The sequence below is a fragment of the Lucilia sericata genome, unplaced genomic scaffold (assembly GCF_015586225.1).
Source record: "Lucilia sericata isolate MDLA Ls3-8-SP2 unplaced genomic scaffold, ASM1558622v1 Contig000031F_arrow, whole genome shotgun sequence".
Classification (NCBI taxonomy): domain Eukaryota; kingdom Metazoa; phylum Arthropoda; class Insecta; order Diptera; family Calliphoridae; genus Lucilia; species Lucilia sericata.
In genome coordinates, this window is record NW_023994069.1 from 1,183,862 (window position 1) to 1,198,504 (window position 14,643).

The window sequence follows — 14,643 nt, forward strand, 5'->3', positions numbered from 1 at the left end:
TATGATTTACATGTACATGTTTATTTTGTATGTCTATGTCTTGAATGTATGTAAGTGTAAACTTTAAGTACTCTTATGTTTTTTCCTTACTTATTTCACCCATTTTATTATTATAATATATTTGTACTATATTTATAATACACATACATATGTATGTACTTATAAATATGTATATGTACTTATGTGTGTTAAAATTAGTTATTTGATTCATTTATTAATTTTATTTCTTTTGTATTTTTTTATATTTGTTACAAATCTATTTTAGAAAATTCAGAGTCAAAGAATATAGTAAAATGAAAATGAAAGCCATGCATGTGACTAGTGACACTTAGTTGTTCGAAGTGTGTGTTATAGTTCGTTCGTATACTTGTGAATCGTTTTGTAAATGAGATTGAGAAAGATCTAATTCAATAAATAATCGTGCATACACATACATACGAGTAGTAAATGTTATTATCCGTTTCCGTTTCGTTTTCATATACCACATACATACTGTCGATATACAGACATCCATACATCCATATGCATACCTTTGTAGTTATGTACATATGTATGTATGTGTGTGTATGTATAGTCGTTGTCATCTCAAGTCTTAATTAACATAAGAGCATAAACATAAATACATGCATATTCTATTTCCTTCCGTCTATGTATGAGTTTATGTTGTTTTTGTTAAGAGTCGTGCATCTAAACGAAGGCATGTTCGTGAGTGAATTTGGATATTGTGTGTATGTGTGTATATAATAATGTCATCATTGATTTTGTAAGTAGTCCATTTTTGTGTGTGTAAGTAAGTACTTATATATGTATGTAGTTGTTTTCATTTCATTATGTGTTAACTTTATCATTGCTATTGTTGTTATTTTGTATTATGATTATTGTTACATATATTGTTATTGTTTTTTTATTTATTAATTGTATATTTTTATTTTTTCTTTATTTATTTTAGTATTTATATGTATGTTTCTGTTTTTTGTTTGGCCTTAATATTAGAATAATTACAAAAAAAAAAACATTGCCTTATTATCTAATTGTTAAAATCATAATACTCTTTCTGAAAACTACAGGACTCGGTCTAATCAGCGTTGGATGAAACTTAGAACTACTGTACAAATATCATCAGCCATACAAAAGAAACCACCGCTTAAGAGAGAAGATTCATTCCTAAAAAGATTCTCAACACGTCAAATACCAGAAACTCAAGTATGTCGGGTTCACTTTTTAACTTAAAAAGATTTATTAATTTAATTTTTTTAGATAAACAAAGTTTTGCTTCTTTGATTCTCGTCTTATCTGCTGTTTTTGAAGTATTAACTGCATATTGTATGGGGTTACGTATGATTAATGTCCACCCATGACGTGTGGATAATATATATATATATGTTCCGTATGATTAACGTGTGATTAATACATAATCATACGTCATAGTTAGATATTAATCATACGAAACCCCACACAATGTGCAGTCTTCGAAAATACAACATAAGTCGAGATACAAAAAAAGAACAATATTTTTGCCCATAAAATGGAAAATTAATGAATATTTTAAAGTAACAATTAATTAATTATGAATTCTGTTCTGTTTAAGGAAACCGTCGAAGATACTGGATCCGAAAGTGCCTCGGGGGACGTCGATAAGACCATTAAAAGACGTAGACGTTATTTGCAAAAGCGTCGTTCTGTTGTAAATCCTGATGAGAATTTTTACTTTTATTGGTTGATGGTTTTAACAATTTGTGTTCTTTATAATTTATGGACCTTAATTGTTCGTCAAAGTTTTCCAGAATTACAAGTAATCTTATATTAATACAAAACTACTTCGCAAACTAACACAAATTATAACCATAATTTTATATTTTATAGAATGCGGTACCAACTTTTTGGTTTATTTGTGATACACTAACTGACATTGTATTCATTTTCGATATTTTTGTACAATTACGAACCGGTTATTTGGAACAGGGTCTAATGGTAAGACTAAGTTCAAAGTGTTCTATGATTTTCACATAATTTTTTTTTTATTTTCTGCAGGTCTACGACGATAAAAAACTAATGTCACATTATGTTCATTCAAGAGATTGTTTTCTTGATATTATTGCTTTAGTACCGTTCGATCTTTTACAATTAAAAATGGGCTCTCAGCCATTGTTACGTTTTACTCGTTTTTTTAAGGTAAGTCAATGTTTTGTATTAAAAGACAAAATGTTTCCCGATTTTATTTTGTGATAGTTTATAGTCTAGTTTTTTATAGTCTAGTCTATAGTCTAGTCTATAGTCTAGTCTATAGTCTAGTCCTATAGTCTAGTCTATAGTCTAGTCTATAGTCTAGTCTATAGTCTAGTCTATAGTCTAGTCTATAGTCTAGTCTATAGTCTAGTCTATAGTCTAGTCTATAGTCTAGTCTATAGTCTAGTCTATAGTCTAGTCTATAGTCTTCTATAGTCTAGTCTATAGTCTAGTCTATAGTCTAGTCTAGTCTATAGTCTAGTCTATAGTCTAGTCTATAGTCTAGTCTATAGTCTAGTCTATAGTCTAGTCTATAGTCTAGTCTATAGTCTAGTCTATAGTCTAGTCTATAGTCTAGTCTATAGTCTAGTCTATAGTCTAGTCTATAGTCTAGTCTATAGTCTAGTCTATAGTCTAGTCTATAGTCTAGTCTATAGTCTAGTCTATAGTCTAGTCTATAGTCTAGTCTATAGTCTAGTCTATAGTCTAGTCTATAGTCTAGTCTATAGTCTAGTCTATAGTCTAGTCTATAGTCTAGTCTATAGTCTAGTCTATAGTCTAGTCTATAGTCTAGTCTATAGTCTAGTCTATAGTCTAGTCTATAGTCTAGTCTATAGTCTAGTCTATAGTCTAGTCTATAGTCTAGTCTATAGTCTAGTCTATAGTCTAGTCTATAGTCTAGTCTATAGTCTAGTCTATAGTCTAGTCTATAGTCTAGTCTATAGTCTAGTCTATAGTCTAGTCTATAGTCTAGTCTATAGGCCAATTAGGGCCAATTATGGACCTATCCACATAAAAGATTTTGGCTCGCGAGGAACTTAATTGTGTAAAATTGTATTGCAATATTCGTATTTTTTAGCCAGTAATGAGCGTTAAAGTCACTTTCAGAAGGGGACCTTACATGGGGGGTAAGGTCATTTATGGGCCGTTCCAAAAAAAAATTGGTAGAGAGGTTTTGGTTCGTAAGAAACTTACTTATACTGAATTTCATCGCTATACTCGCATTTTTGGGCCAGTAATGAGTGTTAAAGTCGTTTTCAGAAGGGGGCCTCATATGGGGGTAGGGTAAATTGTGGGCCGATCCTAAAACAAAATGGTAAAGAGATTTAGGTTCGTAAGAAACTTATTTATACCGAATTTCATCGCTATACTCGAATTTTTAGGCCAGTAATGAGTGTTAAAGTCATTTTCTGAAAGGGACCTTTTATGAGGGGGTAGGGTCAATTATGGACCGATCCTCAAAAAAATTTGGTAGAAAGATTTTGGCTCATATAAAAATTTTTTGTGGCGAATTTCAATGTTCTACTACTACTTCTAAAGTTATGCCCGTTAAAGCTGTTTTTGGAGGTCCACTTGTATGGGGGCTGTCCGAAAAAATGGACCGATATTGCTCATTAGCAAATAGCTAAATAAAAAATAGCAAACAAACCTTAGCAATAGAGAATATTTATGCAAAACTGTCTAGCTCCTCCCATGTGGTCCCTATCGTGATTTCAATAGACAGACGGAAAGATGAACGGACGGACATGGCTAGATCGTCTTAAAATCTAATAAGGACCCAGAATATATATACTTTTATGAGCCTATGACCAATATTTCGATGTGTTACAAACGGAATGACAAAATGAATATACCCCCCCCCCATATTTTTTGATGGTGTGTATAAAAATTGCTCTTTAAATATTTATGTATGACTGTAAATTTTTAATGTATCTATATATTTTATGCTCTTTAGGTTTATAGATCTGTTCGATTTTATTATATTGTTGAAAGTAGAACTGTTTGGCCGAATTTATGGCGCGTTGTAAATCTAATTCACATTTTATTAATACTTGCCCATTGGTTTGGTTGTTTCTATTATTTACTATCCGAAGCCGAGGGTTTTCAGGTACGTATAGTCTTCTACTTAATAAAGATGTTAATAAGCAAATATATATGATTTCAGGGTGATTGGGTATATCCATACCGTCCAGGAGATTATGCCACTCTAACAAGAAAATATTTAGGTAGTTTATATTGGTCTACATTGACGTTAACTACAATCGGAGACTTACCAACGCCTGAAACGAATGCTGAGTATGTATAATTTAATTTCGTAATTTAACATTATTGCAATACCATATGGTGGGTAAATAATTTAATTAAATGCAAGTGAAATTTTTGTTCTTACCAAGAATAAATCGGGCTTGGGTAGGCCATGATTAGTTTATTACGTGGTGTATTACAATTAATTGTAATGCGTAACTGAGCAATTATAATTATATGTAATTTAAGTTTTGTCCTTACAATTACTTGCATGCGTAATTGAACAATAATGATTACATTTTCAATTACTTATTTTACAATTACTTCAAAACATAATTACTTGAAACTGTAATTAAAGTTTTGCCAAAATCAATTACTTGAAATTGTAATTAAAGTTTTGCTAATTACAAATACTTGTAATTGTAACTGAAGTTTCCCAATTATAATTACTTATAGTTACAATTCAATTACATTTTTAAACTTAATGGAACAAATTCACAATTACAAGTAATTGTAATTGATTAATGCTCAATTACGCTCTAAAAATAATTGCAATTGTTAAGAGTTCAATTACAAGTAAATGTAATTGTTAAAGTTTTAATTAAAATTAATTTAAGAAAAACAAAAAGAAATTTAAACATACGAAATAGGTTTGTTTGGAACTATAAGTCGCGGAAGGCTTTTGCCCCCAAAAGTTATCGTTATTAAAATATTTCTGGTTACTATATAGTGATAGGGTCTAATTTTTGGTTATAATCCTAATCTACATACATACATTTTTGTATTATACTATTTTAATCACTATTTATTTTGAAATTAAAATTTAAGAATCAATTTTTCGGTGGACGGCCCTAGATCAATACCGCGGCGTGGAATTAAATCCAGATTACTTCAATTTGGTTCAAATTATGGGTATGCTAATAATCTATTATCTAAAAAAAACATAACGTTTATTCAACTTCCTTGGAATAAATATCAATATGCGTTAGGGCTGTCCGCCATAAGATGGGAACCATATAATACTTTTAACTAAGAATAATTAATAAAGTTTTAAGGTCTTTTAAACTCTGCAATATCAAAGTAATATATCAAAGTTTTCGAAAAGTATAGAGACAGCCTTTAACAATTAATGATATTCATTTCAATGGAGATTCATTGTAAACAGTTCACTTATGTTTATATGTATTTGTATGTGTAATTTCATTATTAAATTTAAAATATTTGCTAAAAGCAATTCAAGCTTTCGAAAACTTTGATAAAACACTAGATAAATTTTATGAAACATAGAAATATTAATTTGATTTTTTTGCGATTTACAGATACATTTTCACAATTGTTAGTTATTTAATTGGCGTTTTTATATTTGCCACTATTGTCGGTCAAGTTGGTAATGTAATTACCAATCGTAATGCAAATCGTCTGGAGTTTGAGCGTCTTCTAGATGGCGCTAAAACCTATATGAGACATCACAAGGTTGTATAATATAATACTTTCTAAATTGCCTTGTTTTTTAAAGCATTTTTTTTACTAAAGGTGCCTGGAGGAATGAAACGTCGTGTCTTGCGTTGGTATGACTACAGTTGGTCAAGGGGACGTATACAAGGAGGAGGTGATATAAACACAGCTTTGGGCCTATTGCCGGATAAATTAAAAACTGAACTAGCTTTGCATGTGAATTTGAGTGTTTTAAAGAAAGTAACAATATTTCAAGAATGTCAGCCCGAATTTCTTCACGATTTGGTTTTGAAAATGAAGGCGTATATATTTACACCAGGCGACTCAATATGTCGCAAAGGAGAAGTTGCTCGCGAAATGTTTATAATAGCCGATGGGATTTTAGAAGTATTAAGTGAGACCGGCAAAGTTCTTACTACCATGAAAGCAGGTGATTTTTTTGGGGAAATTGGTATACTCAACTTGGATGGTTTAAACAAGTATGATTTTTATATGTAAATATGAAAAAGAAACAGTAATTATAACTAAAACTTTTGAATTTCAGACGTACTGCTGATGTTAGATCGGTGGGCTATTCCGAATTGTTTTCTCTATCGCGTGAAGATGTGTTGGCAGCCATGAAAGACTACCCAGAAGCACAGGAGATCCTACAGACACTTGGTAGAAAACGTCTTATGGAAGTAAGGTGTGTCAACAAAAAATATGCTAAGGCACAGGCCGATAAAGAAGCTGAAAACCACCAAGGGGCCCACCACCATCACAGTCACGTGAATCAGAGTGACAGCAGTGAAAATAGTGCCTCGAAGAAAATTGTCGATAAATTGAGACATGACGTTAAGGGGTTCCGAAGTGTTCTTAAAAAATCACGGTATTTAGTATTAGGCTTAAAATATGCTGTCGACTTTAGCTACTTGAGTCAAATCTTTTTACAACTTCAAGCTCTTCTTAAATCTATAATACAAATTACTGTCATATTTGTAATACTTTAGCAAAGCAAACTTTTTAATATGTGTATTTTGTGCACCAAACATTTAATTTTAAATAATGTTTACACTAACATGAAAATTAACTATATCTATAACATTTTGCAACTAAGAACTTAATCCTCGCTTGGTGCAGATATTTAATGTAGACAGCGTATTTTAAGCCTCAACAAATCTCTTAAAATAAATACAATGATTTTCGTAAAATATACTTGAAAATATTCGAAATACTCAGAAATATCCGTAGAAAGCTGAATTTCTAAATAAAATGCTTAAACTTAGGCATGGAATCATATCGGTTGTTGTAATAACAATTCTAAAGTCTGAATCACAGTTACGTTTTATCTACAAATAGAAGGGTATTTCATTAATATAATTTTGACCGTTGAGCTGACAACGGTCAGATTTGGTAATTTTTAAAATCTGTCAAGTTAACAGGCCTTACATATTTCAGCTAATTTCCGGTTCAAATGTGGTATGTTAGGCATGATCATTTCTTATGTTTAGGCTTTTCACAAATATTCAGTGTTGTACTTGAAAAAGTATGAAAATGAGTGGATCCAACATGTGTATGTGGGTTGTTACCCTTTAAATAAATTAAATACTTTTACAGGTTTAAACTTACAGTACACAATTTCATTACTAGAATTAGATTCACACAAAAAGTTTCTCGACTTTTACACCTTTACACAAGTCACTTGGGTCCCTTTGTGTGCCATAAAAATATAAGATGAAAAAAGAAGTTTCAAATATTTGTTACTGTGTCTGAATTTTTTTATCCAATTTTATATTATCATTTCTTATTGTATTCACTGAATATTTAACCAAATCTAATTCACGTACCTTAGCGCTTAAGTTATTTTTTTTAATAATTTATCCTAAAATACAGCAAAATATAAAATAATATCAAATTTTCAAAAACCCAACCCGCACACACTCCTCGAAATTTCTAAAACTAAAAAATTAGAAATTTCGAATATATTTTATAAGTAAAAACCCACACTATTCTTTAGCTTATTTATAATAGCAATCCAAAATGTCGAAAATTTTAGCAAACCCTATTTTCAATTAACAGACCAGTACGAAATATTAGCAAATTTCTAAGAAACAAATTTTAAATTTTGAAAATATTTATATAATTTTGTTTCAATTATTTTTTTTATTTAGAACAACTAGAAGAAGCGATGAGTCTTTAGAAATGCAGCCTTTACACAGTACATCTCCTAAGAACGGCAAATCAATGTTAAAGCGTATGTCCCGCGTACGATCAGATGATAAGGAAGAAACCGCCGAAGAAAAAGAAGAATTACATGACAAGTCTCCAAGTCCAATTGGTGCGGGATTGCCTCTTTTACAGAGATTGCGTTTGTTGAAAGAAAAACAGGTTAGTATTTATTAAACCTTTTTAAACATATTATTTTAACCTTATTTTTTGGCAATGAATGTTTTATGTATATAGTTTTTTGCTTGTGTGTTTTTGTAATCCTTATTAATTATTTTTTTGTTAAAAAATCCTGTAAATAAGTATGTATGTATGTATATTAAATTTATATATACAGTTTAACTATATGTCCCTGTCTGGAATATACGACAGACTAATTATTCATATAAATGAGCAAACTGATAGCTAAATGAAATTTGCACATTTCTTCTTTTTGGGGCCTCATTTAAGGGACTACATGTTACGATTAATCCAATGAACGCAATCAGTTTTTGATCCCCCACCAATAACGCTTAAACCCAATTTTCATTGAGCTATCTAAAATTTCACAACAAAGCCCCAATCACACTACATTTGGTACTTGTCGCCTTCAGTGTGACCATTTTGGCATTTTTGCAGCTAGATTTAGCATTTTTTATTTTGATTTAGCTGCAAAATTTTAATTTAGCATTTGGCATTTTATTTAGCATTTTTATAAAATATTTTTAGCATTTTTAGCTTTTTTTGCAATTTTAGTATATAAACAAAAAAAGAAAAATTTTTGCAAACAAGATTTATATTGGAAATAGGTTTAACCGGAAAAAATCAGAATTAAATGTCTACCCAAACACAAGCAACAAGAAATATGAGAAATGTAATAATTTACCCTGTAATTCAAAATAATGCAAAAAGATTCATGAAGATAAATAACTTAAAATTACGCCAATACAAGTGAATACTTTAAAATGTTGTATTCTAAAATATTTTTCTGGAACCCAATGCTTTTTTAAATTCGAGGTGATAGAAATAATTCAAGAGATTTCATATATTTTTACAAATACGTTCAGTACGCTATTTTACAAACTAATACTTTTTGTTTGCTCATGGAATGAAACATATAATTTTGGAAAAGGCTATGTATGACGGTTAATTAACAAATTTTATTTTTTCCTATACGAAATAAAGAGGTTTTAATTTTTATCATCCTTCAGGAGTTCTTGTTAATTTATTGAAAATAAGTATTGAAAAAAATCAATAATATATAATTAAGACTTTCTCATCCTACTTTCTGTTCTTTTTATTTTTACCACATTTTTAGTAATTTTGTTGTCACGTTTTTTTTTTAATTAAAAAAAATACATAAATTTCGAAAATATTATTGACAATTTATTCCAGAATTACAAACTTACGGATTTGAATATATCTCTCAATTCATTTCATACATTCTCATATATATTTTTCCGAAAAAATCTTGGAAGTATGAGTTATAAACCTGACATCTATACACCGAGATTTAAAATTATTTCAACGGAATTTTCAATATTTTTGTGACATGAAAACCATTTTTAAAGTGTTTTGAGGAAGACAAATAAAATTGTTTATATAAAAAAAAGTAAAACTAGAAATATACTTTTCCTCCCGAAACACATATAGGTTTTATACCATGAGCAACTAATGTAATTAATATAGTTTTAATGTAATTTTTGCATTCAGAAATATTTTAAAGTTAGAGACATTACATATTGCTAAATTTACAAAAATTTTGAAATAATTTTTAGCATTTCTGTTTATCTTAATACCACGGAACTTAATTTTTTACTCTACTCCACTATACTACGTTTGAGTATACTAATCGGTTAAGAATCATTTTCTGAATCGATTAAGCCATGTAAGTCTGACCGTCTGGTAGAGGTTGAAATTTTCAAAACAATAAGCACGTATGCTTTTTGATCCAATGACAAAACCTTTTAAAAATGGTTAAAGTCCGTCCTTTATTTTACCTAGCCCCCATACATATACAAATGTATAAAGCCTTTCTTAGAAAATTAGTTTAAATATATTGAAACCAAGGTTCAATTCAACATAAATGCTTTATTACGAAAAATAAATCAAATTTTATACTCATATGGTCAACTACGGCAGAATATACTTTCTTACTTGTTATAAATTACAATGAATTTCAGTTACAAATTAATATCAATTGTTCATAAAAACACTAAAAAAATTGTAGCATTTTTTTTGGCATTTTAAAATCAATTTAGCATTTTTTCTAGCATTATTTTGGATGGGATTTAGCCGCAACATCTTTTGAGACCTGGTCACACTGGTCGCCTTATAAAGTTAATGTTAATAATTAACTAACAAGTAAGAAATTGTAGTCTGGCGTGGCCATGTAATACCCTACACCAGTTAATAGAATAGAATGTGATTTATTTACCTTAATATAGCATTTAAGTTAAATGCCTCCGATATATGTATTTAAGCAATTTATTGATGAAAAACTAATTTTCTGAAAGAGGCTTTATAACGGGACTGGGGCAAACGTGGACCGATTCCCATATAATTTGGTGCATGATCTACGTTTACATAACTCATTTTCTGGGTATATTAAACTAATTATGAGCTCAAAAGCCCTATTCGGGAGGTTAAGTTGTATGGGGGCTAGGTGAAATAAAGAACCGATCTTAACAATTTTCAATAGGTACAATGTAGAAAACCGTACAAATAAGGATCGACAGGAATATGGGTATCTCAACCAAAGATCTAAATCAAATGTCCACGAACATTGCAATGTCTATCTCTCAGGGATAATTTTTGTTATAACAGCCCTATTAATCGGCACCTGTCCAATTTTGAAGACGTCAGCAATAGAGGCGTAATAAGCCTTGTCATTAGTTGTACTTTCCTGTAAATGATTTCCCACGTCCAGTTCAGCATTTTGGCTTCCAATAATTTCCAATATACGCTCAACTTTAAAGGCGAATTTGCTGCTCCATCGTTTTATATAGACAGTGGATTTGAATGAGAATTTGCTGCTCCATCCCTTTATATAGATAGTGGATTGGAGAGTACTGAAGGAACCCTCTTCTTGACTAGTCCTAGCTTAGCGTCGCCCAGGGAGGAGGGATACTTTTCACCAAGTTCTTCAATGCGTCAACAAATTGGTAAGATGCCAGTCTTATAAACATCACGCTCATGCGGAACTCGTTGCTCACGCTCTCTATTAGTTTTTTTGCGACTAGAAGCGATTGCGTAGACCACTATCTTATTGTTGATTAGATATTCTACCTTACTATGCTGGTCTATTGCGATTTTGCCTTTGAATTGCTAGCAGAATATACTCCAACTTCGGCGTAAGATTATAGCTCTTTACTTCTTCAATATCTAGCTTCTTCGTCCTCACTTTTCGAGACTTCACCTTATAGATTTATTAAGGAATGTTTTACTTGGCTTTGTCGCCTTTACCCGCAGGATTTTGAATGAGATACAACTTGGCTTCCATTCACATCCTTCACAATTCTAGGGATTCAGAGTCAGATCCCTCACCTATATTCAAAACTCTCTCTGGGTGCATCCTACTCTTTTACTACTTACTACTACATTTTTGACAATGGCATGCTGTACACTTGACGTATTGCCGCTACGAGAGCTTTGGTAGAAGAAACTTCCGCGAGAACTCTAAAAATAATTATTATTTTCTGAATGAAAAATAAAACTCAACAAATGAAACTCAACCGGGCGGATATATTCTGGGGTACACTCGTGAAGGTGATAGTTCAGACTATAGCGCAGTGCACAGAAAGAAACTTAGAAACTTTAATTTTTAATCCATCAGTGGTGATAGAGGGTATATATAAATTTATCATTCCGTGTGTAACGCAAAGAAATATTCCAACATATATCCAACAAAGTATATATATCCCGGGTCTTTCTGCCTAAAACACGTTCTCGTTAAACTAAGCAAAGGAGGTAAACCAAATTCAACGAAAATATTCATGGCTGTCCTAAGCAGTTTGGTATTGAACGTAACAACGTAAAAAGTTATGAGTAAACATTTTAGACTAACTCGAAAAAATTAACGTTTTTTTCCTAATTCTCGAGTAGTATTCTCAAAAACTACTGAAAATAATTTGATGAATTTTGGTACACGTTACTTTTTTAATCAAAACAATCGATCCAAAATTTTCCATAGCCTCGGAAATGGATTTATTGTTAATAACTTCTTTAAATATATTAATATCACCAAAACATTTTGTTGATATGTATATGATATAAACAGAAATCATACTATTAACTTAGATCTGTATCGGTCCATAATTGGTCATAGCTCCCATATAAGGTTCACTTCCGAAAATCACTTAAATGTACATAACTAATTAAGAAATAAATATATTGGAATAATATTTGACATATGTATGTAAAAATGTTTTGTGTATACTTATATGACTCTACCAAATTTTTTCTGGATCGGTCCTTAATTTTTTTTTTCTTGGACCAGTACTCAGGGGATGACCCCTACTCATGCAGTGCATTGTGCTGGAAGTAGGAAAATAGGTTGTGGGAGGGAGGATAGAATGAGTAGTGTTTGTGGACATTTGATTCAAACTTTTTCACACCGAAAGTGACGGGGAATACTTCTGCAGGAAGTCTGTTCCACATACGAACAGTGCGGCTGAAGAATGAATTTTCCCTGTAATGTGTTGTGCGGTCCACTGGCCAATCGACCACAAATGGGTGTGTTCTTGATGACTGTCGTGTGCTGCGTAAAAATATACGGGTATCGGGAACGAGTTCCAGAATTTCAGAGGAACACATTCCATTATAGTATCGATAGAACAGTGAAATACACTCCACGTTGCGACGGTGCTCCAGTGAATCAATATAGTTGGTTACCCTACTGTCACCGATAAGTACCTTCGCGGTCGAGTAGCTCCAAAATAGACTTCGAAGCTCCGGCCCATACATGGGAGTTGTATTCCATTTTCGGTCGGAAGTAAGAAGATCAGATGGAGTGAAGTATGTCTTACACTAAAAGGTTAGCTTTATCAACCGGGTCGGTGAATGTTTGATCGTCCCTGAAAAGCGTCGGAATTGAAGAACTAGCATTATCCTTTACACTTTTTACGAACGACCAAAAGGTTTTGTTGCCTCTAAAAGCAGCAAGTACCTTAGAACCTTGGTCATAGCTCTCATATAAGGCCAACTTCCGATAACCACGCAAACGTACATTCATTACTGAATTAAGATATCGCTAAAAAATTCGTCATGAATGTGTTTAAAGTACATATAAACCATCCTGAGAAATATTTTCCGTAATGGTTCATAATTGGTCATAGCTCCCATATAAGATCCACTTCCGAAATTCTCATATTTCATTGATCAATAAATATATCGGACTAAAGTTCCTCATAAAAAAGTTCATTATATACATATACAAATCACTCCCAAATTTTCTGGATAGGCCCATAATTTGTCTAATCTCCGATATACGGTCCACTTCCGAAAAATACTCAAACGCACATATTTCATTGGTCAAAGCTCTAATATAAGCTTGTTTTTTATAGAATGTTACTTACAGGTGGAGAGTGTTTAAGATTTCGGCCAAGCCGAATATAGCACTCTAACTTGTTATTATTTAATTTAATCTAACTACAAATACATATCTTAACAAGTATAAAGTACATTCGTCTTTGCCGAATCTTATATATCCTTCACCATAGTGTTTTTAAAAAAGTACTTTACATTACTTTAGCAATAGCAAAACGAAACAAACACCAAAATACACAAAGCAATGAAACCAACGCCCATCCAAACACATGCAAAAAATTATATTTGTTTGATGAAATTTTCAGAGGTTGTCTCGCATTTTTGGTCATATTTTCGTTATTTATGGATGGATTTTACTGATTTTAAATAAGAAGCTTTTCGAAAGCATGTCTGACAGAATTATTGAAGATTTGGATCCCGAAGATATCTGCGGTCTTCAGAAAAATGATTTTAACAGACAGACTGACGGACATTGCTTTATTATACATACTTTATAGGATCGGAAAATTATATTGTAGAAATTACATACGGAATGACAAACTTATATATACCTTTCTCCCGAAGGTGAAGGGTATAAAGAATAATACGAAATTATATTTAAATGCGGCAATATTATTAAAATTGAGTAATTTCTTCTTGGCGGGAATTCCCGGTACTTCGGGAAATTTTAAAATTAATCCCACTTTCCCGGGAAGTGAAATAGAAAAACACTAGTTAGAATCTACAACTTATAATTTTGTAATTGTTTTTCCATTCATTGATGTTTCACGGCAATTAGACCACAATAATTTTCCTTTTATATATTCTTCCTATTTGTAATATTTCTTTGTGGATTTAATGCAGAGAGAAGTTCTTGAAAATTTTCTTTTAAGCTTTTTGACTTCCAAAAAATAATGACAAACGTCTACAAATGTGACCCAAGGGTCATTTCGACTTCATTAACCTTTATTCATAATTTCTCGTATTGTGGTCCTTCAAAGATTCCCTCTTTTAAATTTAGTAACTTTGGTACCTTTTGCGAAGATTTCTTTGGTGATATAGCGAAACTTATTAATCATATAATAATTTTATAAAATATTGTCATAATATAAATATTTTTTGGTCCATCGTGCAAGGACTAAATATCAACATATATTTTCGCTAGAAATGTACACTATTGGAGCAGTAATAGCTTAGCAGATGTATATATTTCAGAATTTTGTATTA

At 31.2% G+C, this 14,643-nt stretch overlaps 1 protein-coding gene across 9 annotated transcripts in view; it reads left to right on the plus strand.

Moving 5' to 3' along the window:
* The window catches only part of LOC119611809, a 79,547-nt gene that overhangs the window by 39,073 nt on the left and 25,831 nt on the right, over window positions 1–14,643 (plus strand). For 5 of the 9 annotated variants that reach the window (XM_037967509.1, XM_037967531.1, XM_037967547.1 and 2 more), the window contains 11 exons: window positions 1,068–1,203; window positions 1,589–1,792; window positions 1,864–1,971; window positions 2,032–2,172; window positions 3,962–4,114; window positions 4,172–4,302; window positions 5,080–5,163; window positions 5,571–5,724; window positions 5,785–6,185; window positions 6,251–6,574; window positions 7,857–8,073. In XM_037967509.1, coding sequence (XP_037823437.1) covers window positions 1,068–1,203; window positions 1,589–1,792; window positions 1,864–1,971; window positions 2,032–2,172; window positions 3,962–4,114; window positions 4,172–4,302; window positions 5,080–5,163; window positions 5,571–5,724; window positions 5,785–6,185; window positions 6,251–6,574; window positions 7,857–8,073 — 2,053 coding nt within the window. Of the gene's footprint in view, window positions 1–448; window positions 764–1,067; window positions 1,204–1,588; window positions 1,793–1,863; window positions 1,972–2,031; window positions 2,173–3,961; window positions 4,115–4,171; window positions 4,303–5,079; window positions 5,164–5,570; window positions 5,725–5,784; window positions 6,186–6,250; window positions 6,575–7,856; window positions 8,074–14,643 lie in introns of those variants that run through there. The other 4 variants (XM_037967540.1, XM_037967555.1, XM_037967572.1 and 1 more) reach the window with 3 other exon arrangements.